Below are 26252 nucleotides of genomic sequence, written 5' to 3'. Positions count from 1 at the left end.
ACTCTTGCCACAGCGCCCAACTGGCAACTGCCAACATCAGACAGTCCCTCACAGGTGAACCCAGGTTTGGGGGCAGGGAGAATGGGAGCAGGGCAATAAGAAATCATGAGCCATAGAGACATTTGTATAAAATGCCTCCTAAGATTGAAGCAGATCTGTGTAACCGCAGAGTTGGGATGCTGGGCCATGGAGTATGTAAAGATAAAAGTTTATGATGAAAAAAAATCTTTCTAAAAACATTGGCATGGATGATCTACAACTCTTTAAAAATGTCTTGAGAAATATAATACGTACTGCCCAGCTGTAATATTCTTTCAAAGCTCACCAGGAGCAAGGATGAAAAAAAAATCAAAGTGGCACTTATGAGTAGGTTTTTCACATTTTAGGGAAGGCTGCAGGACCTCTGCTATTCAGGGTTCTAACCCACCCTTATACTTCAGTTTTCCAAGGTGGCTATACATTTCTAAGGGAAAATGACATTAAACACCCACTCTCCTCCACCCACAACTCTCTCTAAGTCCACAAAAGGGACAAGACTGGAGGAGCCCAGCTACCCATTTCCAATTCTAAGGCCAAAGTGTGCTTAGCATAAAAACCGAATGGGTAAGAATGGGGTCTCCCACTGGCCATGGAAATGAGCTTCTGTTCCAAAATGCTCTCATTCAGTCTTCACAGTAAAATACTTAAAACAGGTTTAAATTCATGATGAATGTGGAAACAACACCTGGTTTCCAATGAATGATCAAAGGAGACAAAAGGGACTTATTGAGATTTCGTAAGTATCTTCATTAAGCACACCTACAGATTAAATTAAAGGAATTCTTGCTCATATTTCAGCTGATTATCCAGATATATATGCAGTTTCTCATTTTCATTTTATTTTTCAGATATTTTCTGTGAAATACATTTTAAGCCAGTCCATGTGTAAGTGATTTAAAAGATTACAGAAAAAGTACCAATGAAGTGTACTTAATAAGCTGTCAAACAAACAAAAAAAAAATTAAATAAATGAACTGTGAAACTCGGGCCTTTGAAAATAAAACATTAACTATTTGCTCAAGTCCATAACCTGGAATTTATGAACTTGGTTTTGTTTTGTTTTTTCAATATTTTAATGGCTGTATTTTGATATGCTTGGTTTCCTTTGTGATCATATGTATTTTGTTTTATGTATTTAAAAACATGATTCTAGAAGGGGTCCCTAGGCTTCGCCAGACTACCAAAGGAAAGGGGTCCATGACAAAAACAAGTAAGGAGCCCCTGATCTACTCAGAGTAAGAGCTGGTACTGGTTCAAATCTGACTCAGACACTTACTAGCTGTGTGATCCTGGTGAAATCACTTAACTTTGTTTGCCTCAGATCCTCATCCATAAAATGAGCTGGAGAAGGAAATGGCAAACTACTCCAGCATCTTTGCCAAGAAAACCCCAAATGGAGTCATGAAGAGTCAGGCGTGACTGAAACAATCAAATACCAACCCCTGACTTCACATCTGCACCGTGTTGCCTCGCTTGAAAAGATGAGAAATATTTTATTTAAGAAGTACCCACCTCTTCTTCATTTGACAATGGTTGACTTTGTTATTTGAACTCCAGAAGATGAGTCTTCCTGACTTCAGGCCTGGCTCTCTGTGCACTATGGCACCCCCTTGTTGGACCTGGCTTTAAATATCCACTCTGCCATTTATTGACTATACTACCTTGGGCAAGTCACCTTACATCTCTGAGTCTCATTTTCCTCATATGTAAAATGATAGGGTAGGACAAGATAGCTTCCAAGGTCCCTTCCAGTTCTAAATCAACTGTCCTATGAACTATCTGAGAAGAATAAAAAAATCCATTCTGAAATTTCTTTTTTCTTTTGCCACATTACAGTTATTATGAGATGTCTTGACTCTTTAGGCCAGACCTTTTGATACCTATATCCCTAGTACTTAGCACAGTGCTTGGCACACAGTCAACATTTCATAAATACTTTTTTACTTATCCATTTGTTCAAGAACAGGTCATACTGGATTAATCTCATTTCTTTTTTTTTTCCTTTCATCAAGTTGCTAGACTGCTAGACCAGGAAATACCATAGCAAAATTTACCTGTATTCAGGCAAGTATTTGATAATGTGTCTCCTTCTCTCCTTGTGAATAAAATGGAAAGATATGAGCTAGATGATAATGTAGTTAAGTGCATTCAGAACTGATTAAATAACCAGATGCAAACATTAGTCATCACTGGGTCGATACTGTCTTGGAGAGATGTTTTAGTGAAGCACTCCTGGGATTTGTCCTTGGCCCCCGGCTACTTAACAGTTGCATCAGTGACTTGCATCGAGGCCCATATGGCAGGCTTATCAAATTTTCAAATGATATAAAACTGGGAGGCCTGGCTAACACGTAGGATGACAGCTGGGATTTAAAGAAGGTCTAGACAAGCCATAATGATGGGCCAAATCTAGGAAGGTAAAATTTAATAGGGATAAATAAAAAGTTAAAAAAAATCAACTTCACAAATACAAAAGCAGGGAAATGGGTCTAGATGACAGATACATGGAGAAAAAATTGGGGTCATTTCAGTGCAGTGTAAACTCAACATTATCTCCTTACTACCAGAAAACTCATCGTCTTATACTTCCTAAGAGTGGTGTGGTGACCTGAAGAGGGGAGGTAATACTTCTGCTGTACTCAGTCTTGGTCAGACTACATCTGGAGTATTATGTTGAGTTCTGGGCATTATGGGGAGAGGCAGCATGGTATAATAATAGAGAGCTGGTTTCAGAGCTAAGAATATCTGGGTTCAAATCCTCTCCCTGACACGTACTGACCCTGTGATCTTGGACAAGCTGCTTAATCTTCGGAGTCCCAGGCAACTGTCAAACACTATATACATATGTATATGTGTGTGTGTGTGTGTGTGTGTGTGTGTGTGTGTATTTTTTCAAACACTATATATTGCAGAGAATTTGCAGACCTGAATTGGCAAAGAGAGGTTTCTTTTCTTTTCCAGAAGTTCCCTATATAATTAAGTCACAGTTTCTGTCCCCTCTTTGGGTGTCACATCTTAGGTGAGATATTGACAAGCTGGAGCTAATCCAGAGGAAAGTGATCAGGATGATAAGGGGACAGGAGACCATACCATGATTATCTGTTGGAGAAACTGGCTGTGCTTAATCTGAAAAACAGAAGACAAGGGGGCCAAGATGAGTGTAACCAAGACCTGGAAGGGGTTTCCATTTGGAAGAAAGATTAGATTTGTTCTGCTTGATCCCAAAAGGCAGAACTAGAAACAGTGGGTAGAAATGACCAAGACAGATTTAAATTTGATAGGAGAAAAATCTTGATAATTAGAGCAGCCCATTGTGGATTGGTGTATCTAAGGAGGCAGTGGTGTCTCCTTCCCAAGAAATCATCAGATAAAGCTGGAGGATTCCTTGTTGGGGATGCTGTCAAAGGGATTCTTGTTCATAGACAGGTTGGACCAGAGGAGCTCTGAGATCCCTTCTAACTGAGAGACTCAGAAAATAGGATCTAAGTATTTATACTTCAAAAAAACATGAGAACAACATTATCCTGAAAGGCATGTCAAGATTTGTGTACTCTAAGCCTATTCTTCAGTAAGATTTTGAGAGTGTTTAAATATTGTATCTGGAGGGTACTATGAGGGGTGTGCCGATAAATGTTTAACAACTGACTTTCCAAAAAAAAAAATGTACACAGGACATACTTTTAAGTTTAATCTGCATTATTATTTCTCCATAACTTCCTTAAGTCTAGACATTACCCAAAACAATAGATCAAGCTCTGATTTTAGTGTTAGCCAATTTCCCAGGTGCAAATGCTCACACTCAAAATTCAATAATCAGCTCTCTTGAGTCAGATTGATCTTGCTCCAGCATACCCCAGGGGATACTAGAGCAGAAGGCTGAATACATTTTCAGATGTAGTCATTGAACCAGATGTGTAGGGGGGGTTGGGAGGGGTTTCGTTAGTTGTTTTTCTTTGTTACATGGAGAAGGAATTCAGTATGGGAGGTCTGGAAAGGGTTGTTTTTGTCATGGTTTTCATAAATGACTGTGATGTAATGACAAAAGGTGTCAATAAAACATGCTCTTAAAAACTACAATAACCTAAATAAACATATATACTCCCTCTTTTTCTCATAACTGGTCTTGTCTATGAGCTGATACAATTATTTTTTGGAAAAATTTGTGGTATCATTTTCACATTTAAAAAAATTAATCAAAGCTCAGCCCACAGAAATACAATGTCCATCAGCTTTTCTCAGGTGTTCCTGAGAAGATAAGGTGATGTATAGGATATATAGATAAGTTGATCTATGATCCATTCGGTATAGTAAAGTCTCCATGGCCACTATTTTTATTTTATATTTTCTACCCATTTATTTATAGAAAGCAGATTCCTAAAGTTTAGCAGTGTCTACATTTTGATTCTGAGAGAAAAGGGGCTCGTGTACAACAGTATACAATATTATACAATAGTTCATTATAAGCTTACAATAGATAACGTATTTTCAGAGTGAGAGATATTATTCCATGACTAGGACTCATTGTCTCATGGTGAAATGTCATAGGATTTGTTATGTTTTATTTCCCTGTGGAAAGAATCAAATGTTCCTTTAGTGGGAGAAGCAACTCATTCATGTGGTAGATCATAATCATTCCCTCTTTCCTTCTCGCCCACTGTCCATCATGGTAATTATTTCTTTAATAATGAAGAGAGAATTCCTTTGTGTGAATGTAGCTCTCTCCATTTCGACCCACAGGTCTAACCCAATCTTTTCCTTTAGATATTTCTTTTGAGTATACATCACAATGTGTAACTCAATGCACAGGAGTTGTTCAACCTTTCTTCTCACACAAGGCCACACAAATGAAAGGTAATATTGTCCTGTGTATGCTGTTATTATTATCGTGTGTAATAATGTTATTAGTAGTTATGGGTATGAGTGTGGGCACATGTACTGAGGGTTTATGGGAAGGAGAACAGACCCCTTAAATGTGAATTCTTTCTCTTCCAAATAACACTACTTTGAAAGCAAATAATTATTTATGCCTCAAAAAATCTGGCAGCTCTTTCCCCAGGTGCAGGCTGAATTGTCCAGGCTTCTCTAGGGCAAAGGCAGGGTGAATGGGCCCAGTGAATCTGTGCCTGATGGTAAAGAGCAGCTGCCCACTCTCAGCATTTATGAATAAAAGTCTCTGGTTGCTGTAGTCTAAAAGAATGCCCACTCTGACTGGATGCTCAGTCACGTGGACGTTGCTCACGGTGCCATTGCTGAAAAATTTATACCTGAAATGAAACAGAATAGAGAGTATAAAAATTAAAATGAATCTGAGCTACGAAAATAATATACCATGATTAATTTACCAGCTATTAACCAGAATACAAAGGATGGCCCAGCACATAATGCCATGGCAGGCATTTAACTAGACCCTTCCAGGGGACTCAAGTATAAATGCAACATGAACCCAAATGACTAAGATTTTGAATATTTCCTTCCATCCTGTTGTAAAAAGGCCATCTCAGAATAATCGGCATGACCCCCTGCAACCTTTTGACTTTTTTTCAACATTCTCATTCTTTTCCAACTGCCTACACCTTTCAGCTGCTGCATTCATTGATTGTCATTCTTCTGAATAAAAACTCCTTGGAGGCTTCTATGTATCAAAAAAATGTTCTGCCGTCTTGCTTCCCCTGGAATGCATTAATTTTACAGTTTTATAATTTACATAAGGACCTCTGTTCAAGTTTGTTGAAGAAAAAGTGAATAATTTTGCTCAGCTTCATTCTTCATTCTTTAGAGAGACAGGGCAGGGTAGTAGAAAGAAGGTTGTATTTGGAGTCAAAGGACCTGGGTTCCAATTCCAGCTTAACCATTTACTCTCTATATGACCTTGGACCAGTCATTTCATCTATCTAGTCTCCATTTTGCTCATTTCATAAAATGAGAGGGTGAGACTGGCTGATTCCTGAGGCAGCAAGGTGGTACAGTGGGGAGAAAGATAGACTTGGAACCTAAGTTCCTATCATCCCTCAAACACCTACTAGCTATGTGACCCTGGGCAAGTCAACCTCTCTCTGCCTAAGTTTCTCCATCTGTCAAATGAGGGGGTTGGATTCCATGGTCTTTAAGTCTCTTCTAGCCAGAAATCTATGATCCTTTTTCGTGTTAGCTTTATGGTCACTAAAATCCAGTGGCTCCCTATTGCCTTCAGGATAAAATGTAAATTCTTCTGTTTGGTTTTTAAAGCCTTTTCAACATAGCTTGGAACAATCTTTCCAGCCCCTGTGTATTTCCCCTTTCCTACACTACAGTTTAGTGAGCCTGGCTAATTCTCAATTATTTCCCTCATAAACTGGTCCTATTTCACAACTTCCTATCAAGGACAGCATTATTTTTTTAGACATAGCTTGATCCCCATTAATGTGAATAATGAAGCCTATGAAGTAATCCAGTATTCAAATTTTTATTCCAACATTTTCATTGCATATTTCCATTGGGTTGGAACCAGTTAACATATTTTACGTATAATTATATTTTGAATAGTGTGAATTCGAATAATGTTACTGGAATAATGGGATTATTCATACTAATGGGACATAACTGTAGTTGGCTTTATGGGCTTTAGAGTTGGAAGGACCTGAGAAATTTAGTCAACTCCTTCTCTTTACAGACAAAGAAACTGAGGCCAACAGAGGTAGTGATTTTCCCAACATAAAACAAATACAAGTAACAGAGATAGGACTAGAATCCACATCTTCTGACTCCGAGATGTTCCTACGACACCAAAGCAGTCAGTTACTAAATGTTAGTGTTTTCTTTAATTCCTCCCAGGTTCAAATCTATTCAATTAAACAATTGTTTGTTGAGAACCTTCTATGCACCTCTCTACTCTCCTTTGAGGTTCATGCAATTCATATCTACCATCTAGTCAAAATCATGGTAGCTGTTATCTACAGATCTCCACATCACTCCCCTACCTTCCTCAATGGGTTCAGTACCTGGCTCACAATTTTTCTTTCCTCAACTCCTTCTCTTATATCAGAGGTTTTCAACTTACATATTGACTCTTTCTCAAATGCCCTAACCACTCAGTTCCTCAACCTACTCATTTCCCACGATCTGCTTCTCCACCCCACTTCAGCCACACACAAAGACGGTCATGTTTTTTATCTTGCCATCACCCACAAATGCACTAACTCCATGTTCAAGAATTCTGAAACCCTTTTATCTGACCACAATCTTTTCCTTTCTACCTCTACCTCTGCTTTCCCTTACCAAACTCTACTCTTCATCCACACTGTGACTTCCAATCCACCAACCCCTCAGATTTCTCCATCTCCCTAGCACAAGCCATTCTCTCTTCTTTTTCCCATCTCAATCCCTTGAGAACCAATTCAACTCTACACTGTCCTCTTCTCAAGTCCCTGGTCCCCTTATAATACCACTGATTACACTGTGTCAAGCTTCAGCCTTGGATGACTCCCATCATTCACAGCCTTCACTGCTACACACATGTACCATCGAATGAAGATAAGGAAAATAATACTATTATTCTGCCTGAATCCACTACAGATTTATGTTACACTAAACTGGGCCCTCACTGCTGCTAGGCAATCCTTTTATGTTTCCCTTATCAATTCACTATCTTGTTCTCCAGAGTGGCTCTTCCAGACTGCTTCATCCCTCTTCAAACCTCTCTCTCCCCCCATATCCTCAGGTAAGAGCCTTGCCTCATATTTTAAAGGAAAAAATGAGGCCATTTGCCATGACCTTCCTCTTCTCTCCTCTTACTCATCTCATATCACTGAGATGCCTTCTGTCACTATCTTCTACCCCTGTTTCATAGGATAAAGTGGCCTTATTCTTTACTGAGGCTAACCCCTCTACTTGTTCAGGTAATCCCATTCCATCTCATCTCCTCCAAGAGATTATCCCCTCATTCACCTTCATTCTACCACCTATTTTCAATCTCTCCCTTTCTAATAGCTTCTGCCTACAAACATGCCCATGTCTCTCTCATCTTCAAGAAACCTTCACTTGATCCTTCTATCTCTTCTAACCATAGTCCTATATCTCTCCTGCCCTTCGTGTCTAAACTCCATGAGAAGACCCACTTTCTCTCCTCTCATTCTCTTTGTTATCCCTTACAATTCAGATTCTGACCTCATCATTCCACTGAAACTGTTCTTTCCAAAGTTACCAATCGCCCATTACTCGTACCAATTGTACCAATAATTGTACCAGTAGTTGTACCAATTACTTAATTGCCCAATCCAGTGGCTTCTTCTCAATTCTCATTCTTCTTGACTTTTCTGTAACCTCTGACACAGTTATTCACCACCTTCTCCTTGATATTCTCTTCTTTTTAGGTCTTTGGAACACCACTCTCTCCAATTTCTCCTACCAAGCTGCTCATTTTCATTCTCCTTTGCTGGATCCTCATCCAGGTCATGCCCTTTTATTATAGGAGTCCCACAGGTCCTGTTCTGGGTTCTCTTCTTTTCTCCCTCTACATTATTTCACTTGGTGATTTCATCAGTTCCCATGGATTTAGTTACTCTCTCTATGCTGATAATTCTCATTTCTGCCTGTCCTACCCTAAGCTTTCTACTGATTTTCAATCTCATATCTTCAATTGCTTTCAGACATCTTGAACTGGATGCCCAGTAGACATCTTAAACTCAACATGTCCAAAACTGAACTCGTTATCATTTCCCTTACCTCTTCCCCTCAGTCCCCAACTTTCCTATTACTATCGAAGGCAACACCATCTTCCCAGTCCCACAGGTTTGCAACCTTGCTGTCATCTTCAATTCCACTCTCTCAAGCCCCTTTCCCCCATATCCAATCTGTTGCTAAGGCCTGTCAATGTCATCTTGTAACATCTCTCAAATATGTCTCTTCTATGACACTGCCACCACCCTGGTACAGGCTCTCATTACCTCAAACTTGGACTATTGTAATAGTCTGCTGGTGAGTCTGCCTGCCTCAAGTCTTTCCCCATTTCAATCCATCTGCCAGTAATTTTCCTAAAGCATAGGTCCAGCAATGTTACCCCCATACCCAGTGAATCCCAATGGCTCCCCATCACCTCTAGGATCAAATATAAAATCCTCTGGGATTAACCTAGCCTCCCCATCTAGTCTTCTTATACCTCATTCACCACCACATACTCTTTGATCCAGTGACACTGGCTTCCTTTCTGTTCTGAACAAGACATTCCATCTCTTGACTCCAGGAATTTTCTCTGGCTGTCCCCCATGCCTGGAATGCTCTCCCTCCTCAGCTCAGCCAAACTGGCTTCCCCGGCTTCCTTTAAATATCAACTAAAATTTCATCATCTCCAGAAAGCCCTTCTCAACCCTTCTTAATTTTAGCACTTTCCTTGTCTTCATTATTTCATAATTATCTTACATATAGCTTATTTGTATGTATTTGTTTGCATCTTATCTCCCTCGTTAGACTGTAAGCTCCTTGAGGGCAGGGACTGTCTTTTGCTTCTTTTTGTATCCCCAGCTCCTAGCACAGTGTCTACACATAATAGGTGCTTAATAAATGTTTATTGACTGAATGACTATCTAGCACTGTGCTGGGCAAGTGTAAGGAGAAAGAGAGTACAAAAGAATTTGACAGTACTCCTGTCCCACAAAGAACTTAGAATTTAGTAAAGGAGACAAGACTTACACGCACAAAACAATTAGATGACAGCACATGCAGAATAGAATGGTGGTACTCAAGAGAACCCCCTGAGCTTCTGAACTGCAGCCCACAATCAAGTACCTGAATGTGTAATACAAATAATCTGTTATGAATAGTAGAAAGGAGAAAAATTGTTGCAGGTTAGAGTTCTTGGCAACTGGTCCTATCACTTCCTGGCAAACAGAGGGAGAAGAAATGGAAGCAGTGTCAAATTTTATATTCTTGGGTTCAAAGATCACTGCAGACAGCGACTGAAGCCACAAAATTAAAAGATCTTACTCCTTGGAAGGAAAGCTATGGCAAATCAGGACAGCACACTAAAAAGCAGAGTCATCATCTTGCTGACAAAGGTCTGTGTAGTCAAAGGCATGGTTTTTTTGTTTTTTTTCAGTAGCAATGTATGGCTGTGAGAATTGGGCTATTAGGAAAGTTGAGCTCCTCAGAATCAATGCTTTCGAATTGTGGTACTGGAGAAGACTTTTGAGAGTCCCTTGGACATCAAGACACAGGTCAGATACTGGAAGGTCAAACACTGAAGCTTAAGCTTAAATATTTTGGCCACATAATGAGAAGATAGGACTCATTGGAAAAGACCCTGACCTTGGGAATGATTGAAGGCAAAGGAAAAAGGGGACAGCAGAGGATGAGATGGATAGATAGTGTCATGGAAACAATGAACAAGAACTTGGATAGAATTCAAGAAAATAGTAGAAGATAGAAGGGCCTGGCTTGCCATGGTCCATGGGATCATGAAGAGTTAGCCACAAATGAACAACAACAAGAACAAAAGAGTTGTTGGAGAAAATTTATGAAGGAGATGGGACTTGAAATGTGCCTTGAAAGATGGGAAGGATTTTAATATTTCCTTTAAGACTTAGTTTTTTTTGTCAAGAATCATCTTTTGCACAAAGTTTTTAGCAGTCCTTCTAACTATATGTGTTCCTTTTCTTGTAATAATAAAGCTATAATTTATATAGCACTTTAAGGTTTACAAAGCATTTTCCATGTGTTTTTTCATTTGAGCTTCATAACTACCCTGAGAATTAGATGCTATTATTATCCCCATTTAACAGATGAAGAAACTGAGGGCAGACAGAGATTAATTGATATGCTCAGGGTCACATAGCTAGTAAATGTCTGGGGCTGGATTTGAACATAGGTCTTCCTGACTCTAGGCCCATTGCTCTATTGACTGTGCTACCTAACTGCCTCTATCTGACTCTCTAAGGGTTATCCAGTAGATTGCAGTCTATATCGATGCAGGGAGTTTCCTCATCATTTAGTCCCTACATTGACAGAAGCCTATAACCTTGGTCATTTTCTGCATTCCCTCTCTTCCCCTAATGTATGCCCTGCCTTAACCCTTTTCACCTCTTTCCAGAACTATAATCAAATCTCTGCTCCATTATTCCACTCACTTCTTTGTGATTTCCCAGACCATAATTCCCTTTCCCAGACACTAGTCCTCTATCAATGTTTGTGTCCCTCATAGAACGTAAACTCCTTGAGAGCAGGGATTTTTATATTTGGATCCCCAGAACTTATCGCAGTGCTTGGCACACAATGAATGCTTTTCATTCTTTCATTCATTCATTTAAGACAATACCTAAAGTGTTCTAGCTTGGAGCATTTCTCCAAGAGCAGCAAAGGTTAATAAGCTTTAAACACCAACCAACCAACACCCACAACAAATTTATGACTGTTTCACACTTTAAGAGAGTGCATATTCTCTTAAAATGCCATACATAAATAATAATACACATAAACACACCCTGTCTTATAGATACATAGATTTAAATTTACCTCTGTGGCTCAGAACAGTGCATATACCAGGAAGCATCGCCCTGTCCCACGGCACTACTCTGTGTATTAGAACTGGAGCAGATTCCAAGACGATACGCTGGACAGTCTGTTACCGTGGTTTCCCAGTAGTGCTGGCCACAGGCAGGTAGTTGCTCACCCAGGACAGATGGAGTTCTGCAGGTAACATGCATAAAATTAAAGTAACCACCCTGCATGATGATTACAGTGTGTTTATTTCATGAATGTTCACATTTGTAATTGTCTGCTCTGGGTGGCAAAATTTTCTCAGAATTTGCCAGAAATTAGCTAAAACATTTCTTGTATCCCTGTACTTTCAAATTTGTTTGATTAATCTCCAGTATTTTTCTTAAATCCTCTATACTTATTCTATAAATACGCTTTCCATTCCTGTACATTTACCATATTTCACCTTCATTGGTGATAGAAGAGCTAGGATATATTTTCAAAACGTAATAGGCACTTAATTAATATAAACTGAATTGAGTTAAATCCAATATAAGAAAAATATGAAGAGTAATGAGAGGATTTCTATTTTAAACAGTAAAAAAAAATTCAGGAACATAAATCCAATGTAAGTTCTCTTTCAGAATCATAGGGGTAGAAGTCATCCAGTGCACTTTTCAGGAAGCAGATGATTCCTCCAAAGAAGGAGATTGCATAGTCTTCCTTAATAATGTGTTCCACTGTCTTCAAACCCACATGTGGGCACCTAATTTAATGTCAAGTATCAACATACTTTATGTATTCATAATTAAGTACAGTGTGAATAACAATAAAACTGGTTTTCTTTATTCTATTATTTAGTCTGGTTTTCAGAAGAGTTTTGGTTGACTCTCTGGACTCTTGGGAACACCATTAATGCACTTGAGTGATAAATGCATTGATCTTCCATGTTGCTAGATGAAGAGTTCCTATTGCCACATTTTAGTTACTTCTATCATAGGAAGGTTGGCATGAAGCAAACTCTGATACTTCTTCCTTCTTTATTAGTGACTATGGGTGACTATGGGTGACTCATTCAGTTTCTTCTTAAAAAAAGGCAACAAGGAAGGTTCTCTACTTTCAGTGATGTTAATGTTTGTGCAGCACTCTCTTCCCATATAGTGCATATGCATGTGTTTCCCATATATATACATATAAAACATATGTAGATAAGCACACTTCTATCTAGGTATGTTTCTTTATATAATATACCCAATCTATCATATTCATTTTGTGTTTGTATTTGTGTTCATGTATATGTGAGAGATTGATATAGATACAGTTATATAAAATAGACCCATATATAGATAATGTATCTATATATGCAAAATGAATACAAAGAAGTAGTTGTATCATTTTATCTATAGATAACACACACACATACAATTAATACAAGGTAGTTTGGGTCTATGTTTTATATATACATACATATATATAGATTATTAATCTATATAAATTTTTATATATTGCAGCCTCAAACTACCTAGTAAATTTATATGCTATTTATCTATCTATCCATCCATTTACATCCATTGTATATCTATATGTTAATCTATTATCTATAGGTTATCTGTTATCCATTATCTATATGTTAATCACATCCACATTCATTATCTATATATACATTCATGCAATTCATTTTATATGTACATATTTTTATCTATTTATCTATCATCCATCTAAAATGAATACAAGATGGTTTGGGTTTGCTTTATATAGACATATACATAGATTATAGAATCTATATAAATCCCTATAGAAATTATCTATGTAATAATATATCATTTATATAGACCCAAACTACTTTTTATTCAGTTTTACATAGATAATATATACTTTAAAACTAGAGGGAAACTTTCATTGTCTTTATTTAAAGAAAAGCACAGAAAGTTTTATTTTAGACTTTATATTTCATTATTTATTTATTTAAAACATTTTTTTTAAAAAATCAAGTTCCAAATTCTCTCTCACTCCAGCCCCTCCCCTATTTATTGAGAAGGAAAGCAATATGATATCAATTACAGATATGAAATCAGGCAAAATATATTTGCATATTAGCCATGTTGCAAAAAAAAGAGGCAAGAAAAATAAAGAAAATGAAAAAATATATACTTTTTATTTTAGACTTCTTTCTGGGTTATAAATTTGTAACCTTTTCTGTAAATATCTATATAATATAGACTCAAACTACATTGTATTCATTTTTACATGCATAAATATGTAAAATGAATGCAAAATAGTTTGGGTCTACTTTATATAGCTATACGCATAGATAGACTTACGTTTATATATGTTGATATTTCCAGATAAACATTATCTATCTATCTGTCTATGAGACCCAAAGTATCTTGTATTCATTTTGTATATATTATCCATGTGCTTACATATGTTCATGTTGTCTCTCCCCAGTATGATGTAAACTTAAGGCAGGGACTGTTTCACTCTAGTCCAGCAATTAGAACAATGTCTGGTGGATAGTAAGCTATTAACAAATGGTTTTTTATTTATTGGTTGATTTAAATGTGTGTATAAATATTTCTGTATTGCACATGGGTGTGCATCTGTGTTTTATTTCCCACACAGACACTTCAGATAAACATAAAATCAGAGCTGGGTTGACACATGCAATAGATGTCCCACAGCTGAGACATCAGAACTTTCCCTGCTTAGGATTCTACTTACTCGGTGAGTCGCTTCCTCTCAGTAAGGCGAATTACTGTCCCATCTGAAGAGATCTGTAGGGCAGGGTGAGCAGTCTCTCTCAACAGGAGAAATCTGGTTCCTGTTGCAAATTAAGAAACGAGGATTACAAGACTATCACAGCTAGGAAAGATTTGGATCACTTTGACCCTAGGACTATCAACTGGATAAGTAAAACTTTCTCTGGAAGAAGACATTGAGATATACAGCTTCTAAAGAGCATTTCCAGGTGTGACTGATTGGGCAGTGGAAAGAGTAAATTTCTAGAGTGAAAAAAGCTACCCATACATTGGACAGCTCCAGTTCTATGATGATGTGAGTTTCCTTAAGGAGTTGAATGCTCCCCTTTGTAAATCATCATTTCTAATGACATGATTTTGGTACTGATCATGACTTGGCAATATTGCTATGTTTGATCTAGAGGATATCCCTCTAGTTGCAGATATACCAGACATTCTAGAAAATATAGTAAGGCAATCTAATTCTAAGAATGTGATTTGATCAAATCCAAGTAAAACAATCCATATGTAACAATGGTCATGTCATGGAGTATGCATAGGGCTAGGATAGAGCTGGGAACTGGTCACTTCCACTGAGTGCATGTTGCCAGAAGAGGCCAGAATCTAGAAGCCTATCTTGATCCCCACTCAAGTTTCATCATACAGCCACTGCTACAAATATAAGCAGTTCACTTACTTAGATGCTACCTATGACATGTCGTTTCATTAAGTGTGGGAACTCTCTCTATCATGCAGATAACAACTCTTCCATGTTTCCTCATTCTATTTGATTTTTATACAAGTTTTCCCATGAATTCCCTACAGAGAATCTTCCTTTTGAGCTAGAAACTACTCTCTGGAGGTTTTGTCTTTGTTATCCTTTCTTCTTTCCTGACTGTACCTCCTTTTTTCAGTCAATAAGCATTTATTAAGTGCCCATTTCATTCTAGGGACTATAGTAAGCACTGGAAATACAAAGAAAGGCAAAAAACAATCCTTGCTTTCAAGCAGCTCAGTCTAATGAGGGAGACAAAATTCAAATAGCTATGTACAAACACAATACATACAGGATGAATTTGGTATATCTCAGTGGGAAAATTCTAAGATGAAGAACTGAGAGAGACTTCTTGCAGCCTTTCTGATCATATAGAAATTTTATGATGTCTTTCATTCTGCTTTTTATGCATAAGTCATTGTTGGAAACATGCTGCAGTCGACTTTTGTCTACCAAATGTGTCTTTTCATTGCTTTTTAGGACACCTGCAATTTTTTATTGTTCTGAGATCATGGTGTTCCATGATTTGCAGCCATAGAACATTACTGAGGGAATACTAGTGTTAAAAAGATGAGCATTTGTGGCAGCAAACAATAGAGGATCATTGGAAATGCCGCACAATTCCCCAAATATGATCCAACCTATTTCCCTTCTCCTATTTAATTCTGGGCCAGTGTATTGTCGATCACCTCTCACCATGGGTGCTGTGAAGTTCAGATGCAATAAGGGATATATAGCACTTTGCAAACATCCTCATCATTGTCATCATCATCATCATCATCATCATCATCATCATCATTTCGTTGTTAGCCTACAATCCCCAGGCCTCCAGTCTGATGAAGACTTTATTCCCTAAGCCTTCTTCAGTAGTCCTGTTTGAGCTCAAGCAATGTTTATAGAGCAATATAGAAGCATGCTGGTAAATGTTTAACAACCAGGCTCTCTGGGGGAAAAAAAAACCTACATACACATTTTTAAAGTTTAATCTGCATTTTTTTTAACACTTTCTTAAAGCAATCAATAAAACAATAAATCAAAACCTGATTTGCCTATTTCTGGGGTGCAAATGCTCACACAGTCCAAGCTGGTTAGAACTGGTTCCAGCACAGCTCTCCCTCTCTCCTAGATTATTGCCATTACCTTCTAATTGTTCTCACTACTTCAAAGTCCCTCCTCAGGACAATCATCCTCCACACAGCTGCCAGTGATTTTCTTTAAAAACAGCTTTGATCATGTCACTTTCTTATTCAATAAACTCCAGTGGCTCCCTACTTATTTATTTGTTTGTTTGTTTGCTTGTTTATCCCTAGGATAAAATATAAACTCCTCTGCTTAGTTTTTCCAGTCCTTAATAACATGGCTCCAACTGATTGCGCCAGTCCCATCTTATGTTACTCATTTTCTTGCACTCTTCACTTCAGCCAAACTGACCTCTCTATTCCCTACACATTCCATTGCTCATAACCATGCTTTTACACTGCTCATTCCCCATGCCTGTAAAGTACTCCCTCCTCATGTCTATCACCTAGAATTCGTCTTCAAGATGCAGCCTAAGAGTCATCTTCTTTAAAAAGCTTTTCCTGATCCCAACAACTGGTAATACCCTCCCTCCTTAACTTTCTTATATTTAATTAACTATCTTGTATTTATGCTGTATATACCTATATTTGTATGTGTTATCTGTTAACCAATAGAACATAAAATCTTTGAGAGTAGGAATTGTTTCACTTCTTAGGTTCACATCCCCAATGCCTAGTCCAGTCTTTGACACATAGCAGATACTTAAAAAATGTTTGTTGATTGGTTGATCTGTCTAGGCTATATGTATATCAATGAACTACTCAATGTGTTATACTTACACTTCATCTTATCAACTGAATAGTATTCATTTTTTATTGACTTTGTTGCTCTAGTTGACATGGTTAGGCCAATTCTTTTGAATGAATATGGATTTCATTGATAAAAAGTCATAGTGTTGCCAAATTCAACATGATTAGTACAATGTCCTATAAATAAAAGTATTTGGAGAATCATACCATTGACAGGGAATCATTCTACTGGGACTTTGCACAGGGATGGTCTATCTTCTGTGATACTGGCAAATACCTTGGGGGAGTTAATGTCTTACTTGATATTGATACTCAGGGATTCATTGAACAAAGTTATGTCTACTGTAACAAATGTCATAGAATTTTATATGATTTTGTTGTAGGCATAGTAAATAGCTTGTTTCAACAGAACCTTTAAGGCTAATTTTGTTTTACTACACCAAATGCTTTTCTGAAATTAAAAAAAATAGCTTAAATTCTTTACACGTGTCAGATAGCTCTGAATATTGATATGTAGTAGAAGATTATCTGCAAGAACCTGCCTGTTTTGCTCTTGCATTTTCATCAAGGATACCCTTGGTGTGTGAATGAACTATTCTCATAAAAGTTTTAGAGAGATGAGAGAGTAGATATATGGGTGAATAGTTACTGATGTTTTCTCAGTTGCCTTCGGTGGTAGTAGTGGGTAAATATTACATTTATGACCTTTCTCATTCTTTAGAAATCTCTTTAAAATATCTGGAAAATGTATTCCTGTGTACCTTTAAAATTGTCTCCAACAGAGATGTCTTCCGTATGTTTTCGGTCAAGTTCATCTTCTTTTCCTAACAGCTTTGAAGAACCACTTCATTACACAATACATGTGGGTAAAATCACTTAATTACATAACATTACATTACATGTGGGTAGACTCCAGATGTTAGGGTTCTATCATTGTCATAAATAGAAAGAGGTCACCATGGAAATGTCAGCAGGTCTGTTCCATTTCATATTCATTTATCGCCCTCTTTCCAGATTCATCTGTAACTGCACTTAAGATGACCTGAGTTGCCTCCATTCAACACCAAGTTCTCTGTAGCCTTGTTGTCAAACCAAGAAGCAGCTGTTAAGCACCTACTATGTGCCAGGCACTGTGCTAAATGCTGAGGATACAAAGGCAAAAACAGTCCTTGCTCTCAAAGAGCTCATAGTCTAATGGGGATGACAACATGCAAACAACTATATACAAGCAACATATATACAGGATAAATAAGAGATAATCTCAGAGGGAAGACATTAGCATTAAGGAAGATCAGAAAAGGCTTCTTGCAAAATATGGGACTTTAGCTAAGGTTTGAAGAAAGGCAGAGAAAGTAGGAGGGGTAATGAGGAGGGAGAGAGTTCTAGGCATATGAGACAGCTATTGAAAATGTGCAAAGTTGTAAAGGAAGGAGATTCAGCAATATCAGATCTTAAAGTTCATAAGGTGAGAGCATTGTTGAAGTATAAAATGGATAATTTCAATTATTTTAAATTAAAAGTTTCTTTTATAAATAAAACCAATGTAGCTAAAAATAGAAGGAATACAGAAAATTGGGGTAAAACTTTCATAGAGAATCTCTCAGATCGGATGTGATTGTGTTGGAATAGTGCTGTGATATAAGAAATGATGAGCTGGTTGATTTAGAAAAACATGGAAAGATTTAGACCTGTGAAGGAAGAAGCTATCTACCTCCAGAGAAAGAGATGACAAGTGGAAATATGCATAGTATGGTATTACATACATGTATATGAGTGTGTATGTGTGCATATATATGTAATACATATATGTGTATATTTATAAATATCTGTGTGTGTGTATATATATATATATATGCATTTAATTGTAGCCTTCTTTAGGGAGGGATGGAAAGGAGGGGAAAAATAAAGTAAAAAATACACAGTAGAGAACAAAAGAAAACCTACAATGAAGCAAAGAAAAGCTGGGTAGCTTTGAAAATAACATTCAGTATTTATTATATAGGTTTTCTTGAAATGGAAATTTATTGTTTTATATTAAATCCTCTCTTATGTTTTGCTGTGTACATGGAGATGTTCTTTTTTATTTTACTTTCTCATTTTGTATTTAAGTTTAAAATGAATAAAAATTTACAAAAAATATAAAATACAAATAATAAAAAAGAAAATGTGCAGATTTGGAGGTTGGAGTATCTTTTTTGGAGGTGGGGAACAGCAAAGAGGCCAGTGTCACTTGGTCATAGAAAATATAGAGGGGGGTAAGGTGTGAGAAGACTGAAAAGTGAGGAAGGGGACAGGCTATGAAGGGCTTTAACAGCCCAACATTGGATTTTATCTTTGATTCTGGCAGCAATAGAGAACCACTAGAGTTTATTGAATTTTACTTCCTCAGCTGCCTTTGGCTGCTTTGTGAAGTGACATTATTCATAATCTTTCATCATCTCCTTTCATAATATTTTGCAAATGAGCTTATACTAGAAACTGGTATTAGCTACCATTTCTCTCCATTTGGCAAGGAGATCAAATGTTTGCCAATTAGACTTATCTTTCAAGAAATGATCATAGTTATAACTTTTGATATCATTCCTTAGGTCCAGTTTTGCATTGAAGTCAAGAAGTATTGAGGCATATGATGACTTTGATTTGAAGGATCTTTTAAGCTCTTAAAATGAATTTCTCTACTTCATTCTTTGCAACAGATGCTGGCACATAAACTCCAGTTGTTGTCATGATCCTCTATTTGCTCACACTCATACATACTTTTAGATGATATGACCAAGTGTTCCATGAAATTATGTTTCTGGTTGCCTTTAGATTCATTATAAAATGAATTCCAGGAGGCAGAGCCAAGATGGCGGAGAAAAGGTAGTGACTCACTTGAGCTTTCCCCTCTGAAAACCTTTAAATAATGTCATAAAACAATTCACAGAGTGGCAGACCCCATGAAAGGACAGGGTGAAATAATTTTCCAGCCAAAGATAACTTAGAAGGTAGATAGGAAAGGTCTGTTGCACCTGGGTAAGAGTGGAGCACAGATACCCTTTGACTCAGCAATAGCACTTCCAGGGCTGTATCCCAAAGAGATTATAAAAATGAGAAAAGTACCCACATGTACAAAAATATTTATAGCAGCTCTTTCTGTGGTGGCAGAGAATTGGAACTTGAAGAGATGCCCATCAATTGGAGAATGGCTGAACAAGTTGTGGTATATGAATGTAACGGAATACTATTGTGCTATAAGAAATGATGAGCAGGTGGATTTCAGAAAAACCTGGAAGGACTTGTATGAACTGATGGTGAATGAAGTGAGCAGAACCAAGAGAATGTTGTAGACAGTAACAGTCACATTGTGTGATGACTAACTTTGATAGACATAGCTCTTCTTAGCAATGCAAGGATCTAAGACTTCTCCAAAAGTCTCATGATGGAAAATGCTATCCACATCCAGAGAAAGAATTATGGCATGCAGATTGAAGCATACTATTTGCTCTTTTTTTCCTACTGTTTTGTTTTGTTTCTTCTTTCTTGTGGTTCACCCTATTGGTTCTAATTCTTCTTTACAACATGACTAATGTGAAAATATGTTTAATAGGAATGTGTATGTAGAGCCTATATCAGATTACACACTGTCTTGGGAAGGAGGGGGGAAGGGAGAGGGAGAAAATTTAAAGCTCAAAAGCTTATGGAAGTGAATGTTGAAAACTAAAAATTAATTAATTAATAAAAAAAAGAGTGGCGCACAGTCCAGCAAAGGCTGTGCCAGCATAGACCAGGCCCCAGCAAATCAGGAGCCAGCATGAGAGGCACTGAAGCTCTCAGCCCACAGACAGTAAGGAGGTCGAACAACTGGTCAGATGGAGATTACAGGGGTCTCTTTGCTAGCGCTGAGGCAGGACTATGTTGCTTTGCCCATACACAGATCCAGGTCACCGTCTTGGGTGGCAGTCCCAGAGCAAGGAGGAACACTGGCACACCCCAGTTTGTGTCTATGGTTGGAGCAGGGATGCTCATCACAGTTCCAAGGCAGAAAAAAGTGCTTGTGGTCACTCACAGACCAGAGCACAGACAAGAAGAATAGTAAACACACCTCCCTTTAGATCATACTACCTTTGAAGAACTGAAAACTTACAGGTCTCTAGAAGTATCTCTGAAAACAGCTGCACAAAACCCGTGAAGCTCGGGACAGTGAGTCCACCATCTTGGAAGTAGAATCTCACTTTAACGAAGAGTTAAAAGTCAAAAAGTAAGCTGGGAAAGTGAGCAAACAACAAAAAATTTTGACCATATAAAGTTACTATGGTGACAAGGAAGATAAAAACACACTCAGAAGAAGACAACAAAGTCAAAGGTCCTGCAACCAAAACCTCTAACAGAAATATGAATTGGTCTTAGGCCATGGAAGAGCTCAAAAGGGATTTTAAAAATCAAGTATGTTAGGGAAAAAATGGGAAGAGAAATAAGAGTGATGCAAGAAAATCATGAAAAAAGAGTCAACAGCTTGGTAAAGGAGACACAAGAAAATGCTGAAGAAAATAACACCTTAAAAAACAGACTAGACCAAATGATAAAAAAAAGAGGTACAAAAAGTCAATGAAAAGAAGAATGCCTTGAAAAGCAGAATTGACCAAATGGAAAAAGAGGCACAAAAATTCACTAAAGAAAAAAACTCTTCAAAAAGTATAATTGGCCAAATGGAAAAGGAGATACAAAAGCTCATTGAAGAAAATAATTCCTTAAAAATTAGAATGGAGCAAATGGAAGCTAATGACTTTATGAGAAATCAAGAAACAATAAAACAAAGCCAAAAGAATGAAAAAGTAAAAGACGATGTGAAATATCTCATTGGAAAAACAATTGACCTGGAAAATAGATCCAGCAGAGGTAATTTAAAAATTATTGGACTACCTAAAAGTCACGATCAAAAAAAGAGCCTGAACATCATCTTTCAAGAAATTATTGAGGAAAATTGCCCTGATGTTCTAGAACCAGAAGGCAAAATAGAAATTGAAAGAATTTGCCGATCACTTCCTGAAAGAGATCCCATAATGAAAACTCCCAAGAATATTGTAGCCAAATTGCAGACCTCCCAGGTCAAGGAGAAAATATTGTAAGCAGCCAGAAAGAAACAGTTCAAGTATTGTGAAGCCACAGTCAGGATAACACAAGATTTAGCAGCTTCTATGTCAAAGGATTAGAGGGCTTGAAATATGATATTCCAGAGGGCAAAGGAGCTAGGATTACAACCAAGAATCACTTACCCAGCAAAACTGAGTATAATTCTTTCAAGGGAAAAATGGATATAAATAAAATATTTATAAATAAATATTAATATATAAATAAACATATGAATTTATATAGAAATATTGATGGTTGTTAAATAATTACATGTTATATTTACATATCACAATATTTAATAATTATTTAATTAATAAATATGAATAAATAAAATGAAATAGAGTACTTTCAAGTATTCTTGAGGAAAAGACCAGAGCAGAATAGAAAATTTGACTTTCAAATACATGACTCAAGAGAAGCATAAAAAGGTAAACAGAAAGGGGAAATCATAAGGGACTTAATAAGGTTAAACTATTTACATTCCTACATGGGAAGATGATACTTGTAACTCATAAGAGTTTTCTAATTATTACAACAGTTAAGAGTATAGATAGACATAGGGCACAGGTGGTAGTTGAATATGAAGGGATGAAACAAAAAAAATAAAATTAAGGGGTGAGAGAGGAATGCACTGGGATAAAGGGAATGGGAGAGGTAGAATTGGGTAAACTATCTTACATAAAAAGGGCAAGAAGAAGATTTTGCAATGGAGGGAAAGATAGGGAATGTGAGAGGGAGTGAGTGAACCTCACTTTCATCAGAATTGGCTCAAAGAGGGAATAACATACACACTTACTTGGATATAGAAATCTATTTTACCCTACAGGAAAGTAGAAGGGGAAGAGGATAAGAGAAGGGGTGCTGATAAAAAGGGGGTTGAATTGGGGAAGGGGATAGTCAGAAGCAAAACACTTTTGAGGAGAGACTGGGTAAAAGGAGAGAGAGAATAGAATAAATGGGGGTGTATAGGATGGAGGGAAATACAGTTAGCAATAGTAACAGAAAAAAAATTTGAAGCAAGTTTCTCAGATAAAGGCCTCATTTCTCAAACACATAGAGAATTGAGTCAAATTCATAAAAATAAGAGCCATTCCCCAATTAATAAATGATCAAAAGATATGAAGTTTTCAGATGAAGTAATCAGAGCTATCCACAGCCATATGAAAACTATTGATTAGAGAAATGCAAAATGAAACAATTCTGAGGTACCACTTCATACCTATTAGATTGGCTAATAGGACAGAAAAGTAAAATGAGAAATGTTGAAGGGGATGTGGGAAAAATGAGACATCAATGCACTGTTGGTAGAGTTGTGAACTGATCCAACCATTCTGTAGAGCAATTTGGAACTATGCCCAAAGGGCTTTAAAACCCTGCATACTATTTGACCTAGCAATACAACTACTAGGTCTGTATCCAAAAAGAGATTTAAAAAAAAACAGAAAGAAAAAGGACCTGTATATACAAAAATATTTATAGCAGCTCCTTTGTGGTGGCAAAGAATTAGAAATTGAGGGGATGCACATCTATTGGGGAATGGTTGAACAAATTGTGGTATGTGATTGTGATGGAATACTCTTGTGCTATAAAAAATGATGAACATGATGTTCTCAGAAAAACCTGGAAAAACTTACATGAGCTTACACGAAGTGAAATGTACTGTGTACAATGTAACAGCAATACTGTGCGATTATCAGCTGTGAACTTCTTAGCTATTCTCAGCAATACAATGATCCAAGACAACTCTGAAGGACTTAGAATGAAAAATGCAATCCATCCCCAGAGAAAAAAATGCATCTGAATACAGACGGAAGCATATTTTTTTACTTTATTTTTCTTGAGGTTTTTTTTTTTGGTCTATGTTTTCTTTCACAACATGACTAATATGGAAATGTTTTGCATGACTGCACATGTATACCCTATGTCAAATTGTTTGCCTTCTCAATGGAGAGGGTAGAGAAAGAGGAAGGGAGAGAATTTGGAACTCAAAGTTTTAAAAACAAATGTTAAAATTGTTTTTACATGTAATTGGGAGAAAATGAAATACTAAACAAACAAACAAAAAAAACTAATTCCACCAACTTTTATGTTCACCTCTCCAAAGAGAACCTGTGAACTGTCCATCTGTTTAGCTGACATGTTTTTAACGTCTTTTTATTTCATTCATAATGAAAATGTTAATATGGATGTGATTTTGTTACTTTAGAAGTCTGGCAACTCATTGGTGTTTAGAGAAAAAATGTACATCAAGAGTACCAATAGTGTTTAACCCATAGTAGACCCTTTAGAAATGCAAATCCAAAAGAAGTGATCAAATTCAAAGAAGTGATTCTTAATGATTAGAGGTGAAGTGAGCCTCCCAAGATCACATAGCTTGTTAGTGACAAAGCAGAAACTAAACCTCTAACCTAATGTTCTTTCTACCGTAATGCTATTTCAAGTATCAGTCACTAGCACAATCCAGAGAGCTACTGGTGAGCTCCATTCTCCCTTTGAGAGCAGAAATTTTCTTTGGATGGCAGGTTGGGCAAGAATAAACAGTGCTTTTGTAGATAGGAGCCCATAGTGCCCTCTAATGGTAAATCAAGAGAGCTACATGGGAAAATGGGAATTCATAGGGAAATCAATTTAAATAAAACAACAACAAAATAAAAGTTAGTTAATTTCAGAAAGGGATACTTTACCTCTGGTGGAAATGAGCGCAGCTTCACTCTGCTCACTTGTCCCAAAAGCATTGACAGCTTTTGCATAGAAAAAGTAGTTATCATTGGGCTGGAGGTTAACTTTTAATTGAAATCCTTTAATTCCAGAGTAAGATCTAAGTATAAAGCAAACACAAATAAACACATTTTAGCAAAAAGATCCAACACTCAATCACTAATTAAACTTTATGTAGAAATAAGTACCTTTTTTTGTTCTTTTTTATGACACAGTTGAGACATCTTAATCTCTCTCCTATGATACCAGTCTATCACTCAGTTCTCTTTCTCTATCCATTTCCCTTTCTAAGCTTTCAAATCAGTGAACTGACAACAACAAAATCTCATGCTACAGTGGGAAAAGCCATGCATTTGGAGTCACAGGGGTGAACTCCAAAGCCCCTAGAGCACCAAATCTATAATTTTTTTTGAGCCATCTCCAAAGCAGAAGGATTATGGTTGGACTCATTCCTTGTTAATGTACCAATTCCAAATGGGAACACTGCTAGACATCTGGGTTTTGTGCACTTAGAAGACTGTGCATTTGGAAGGGCAGTGGGTTGATTAGCTAAAGCAAGAATAGTAAGGCATTACTCTATGTTTTATCTCATAAGATGATTTTTCATTGTTGACCCACCAGAGAGCACTAGAATCTGCATAATGTTCAGGACTTGTCCAGTAGGATTTATTTTTTCTTTAAAATTGTTTTTCTTCTATTGATTTATGTCACTGTTCAAAATATCTTCCAGAACATCATTTTAAGGAGAAACGGAAAAGGTGTTTTTGATTCATAAGGGAAACTAATTTAGAAGTATAGTGACCCTCCAAGAATACATTTATTTTCTCTAGGATTTCAATTTCCTATGATCTGGGAGGGTCCTTTTTAAACTAAGAGGATACATATACTTAATAAATAAACTTGAACTTAAAAATAATCAAGATGGGTCATGACTAAGTAAGTGATCATCATGTCAAAGGTCAAGAAGATTCATGGAAACAGGATTTCAGGAAGAATAATATTACTTAAAGCAAATTTGCTCCTAGCAGGAAAGGAAAAGTTTAGCAACCAAGCAAATAATACAAAACTACTAATCTAGTCATTTAAATATAAGAGGAAGGGGAGGAGCACAGACAATGACCAATTGTGCTGTCTTATTACTGATGAATTTAGCTAATACCTTGCAAGCCCCCAATCCTATCAATATGAGCAAGTTTTCATTGATTCATTATGGTTTCATGAATCTCATCACAATAATATGCTTTTCCCTCTGCCTGTTTTCTACTTTCTTGGGCTGCTTCAAAATCCCAATCATTTATATAATTATGGACAAGTACATTTTGCTTAGCTTCTCCAAAGAGAAGCCATACAATAGCAGGAGTTCTTAACTTGCTTGCAGTCTGTAAACTTGTTTTTTTTTTTAATATTTTGAGAATTATGTATCATTATAATTGGTTTCCTTTGTAATCCTGTGTATTTTATAAGAAGGGATTCACAGGTTTTATCAGACTACCAAAGTGGTCCATTATACACAAAGAAGGTTAAGAACCCCTGCCCTAGGGGCAGCTAGGTGGTGCAGTGAATAGAGCACCAGCCCTGGAGTCAGGAGGACCTGAG

General features: G+C 37.0%; 1 protein-coding gene across 1 annotated transcript in view; it reads right to left on the bottom strand.

The window, feature by feature from the left end:
- Nucleotides 1-4345: 4345 nt before the first annotated feature.
- CMYA5 (cardiomyopathy associated 5) overlaps nt 4346-26252 on the bottom strand; it is a 121413-nt gene continuing 99506 nt past the window's right edge. Inside the window, 4 exon segments of the mRNA XM_027863342.1 lie at nt 4346-5303; nt 11521-11694; nt 14206-14305; nt 24623-24756. Of these exon segments, the coding sequence (XP_027719143.1) occupies nt 5057-5303; nt 11521-11694; nt 14206-14305; nt 24623-24756 (655 nt within the window). The 3' untranslated portion in view covers nt 4346-5056.

The sequence above is a fragment of the Vombatus ursinus genome, unplaced genomic scaffold (assembly GCF_900497805.2).
Source record: "Vombatus ursinus unplaced genomic scaffold, bare-nosed wombat genome assembly UNPS02014772.1, whole genome shotgun sequence".
In the NCBI taxonomy this organism is placed as follows: Eukaryota; Metazoa; Chordata; class Mammalia; order Diprotodontia; family Vombatidae; genus Vombatus; species Vombatus ursinus.
The sequence above is the reverse complement of the archived record's forward strand: the minus strand, read 5'-3'. Positions and strand labels throughout refer to the sequence as shown.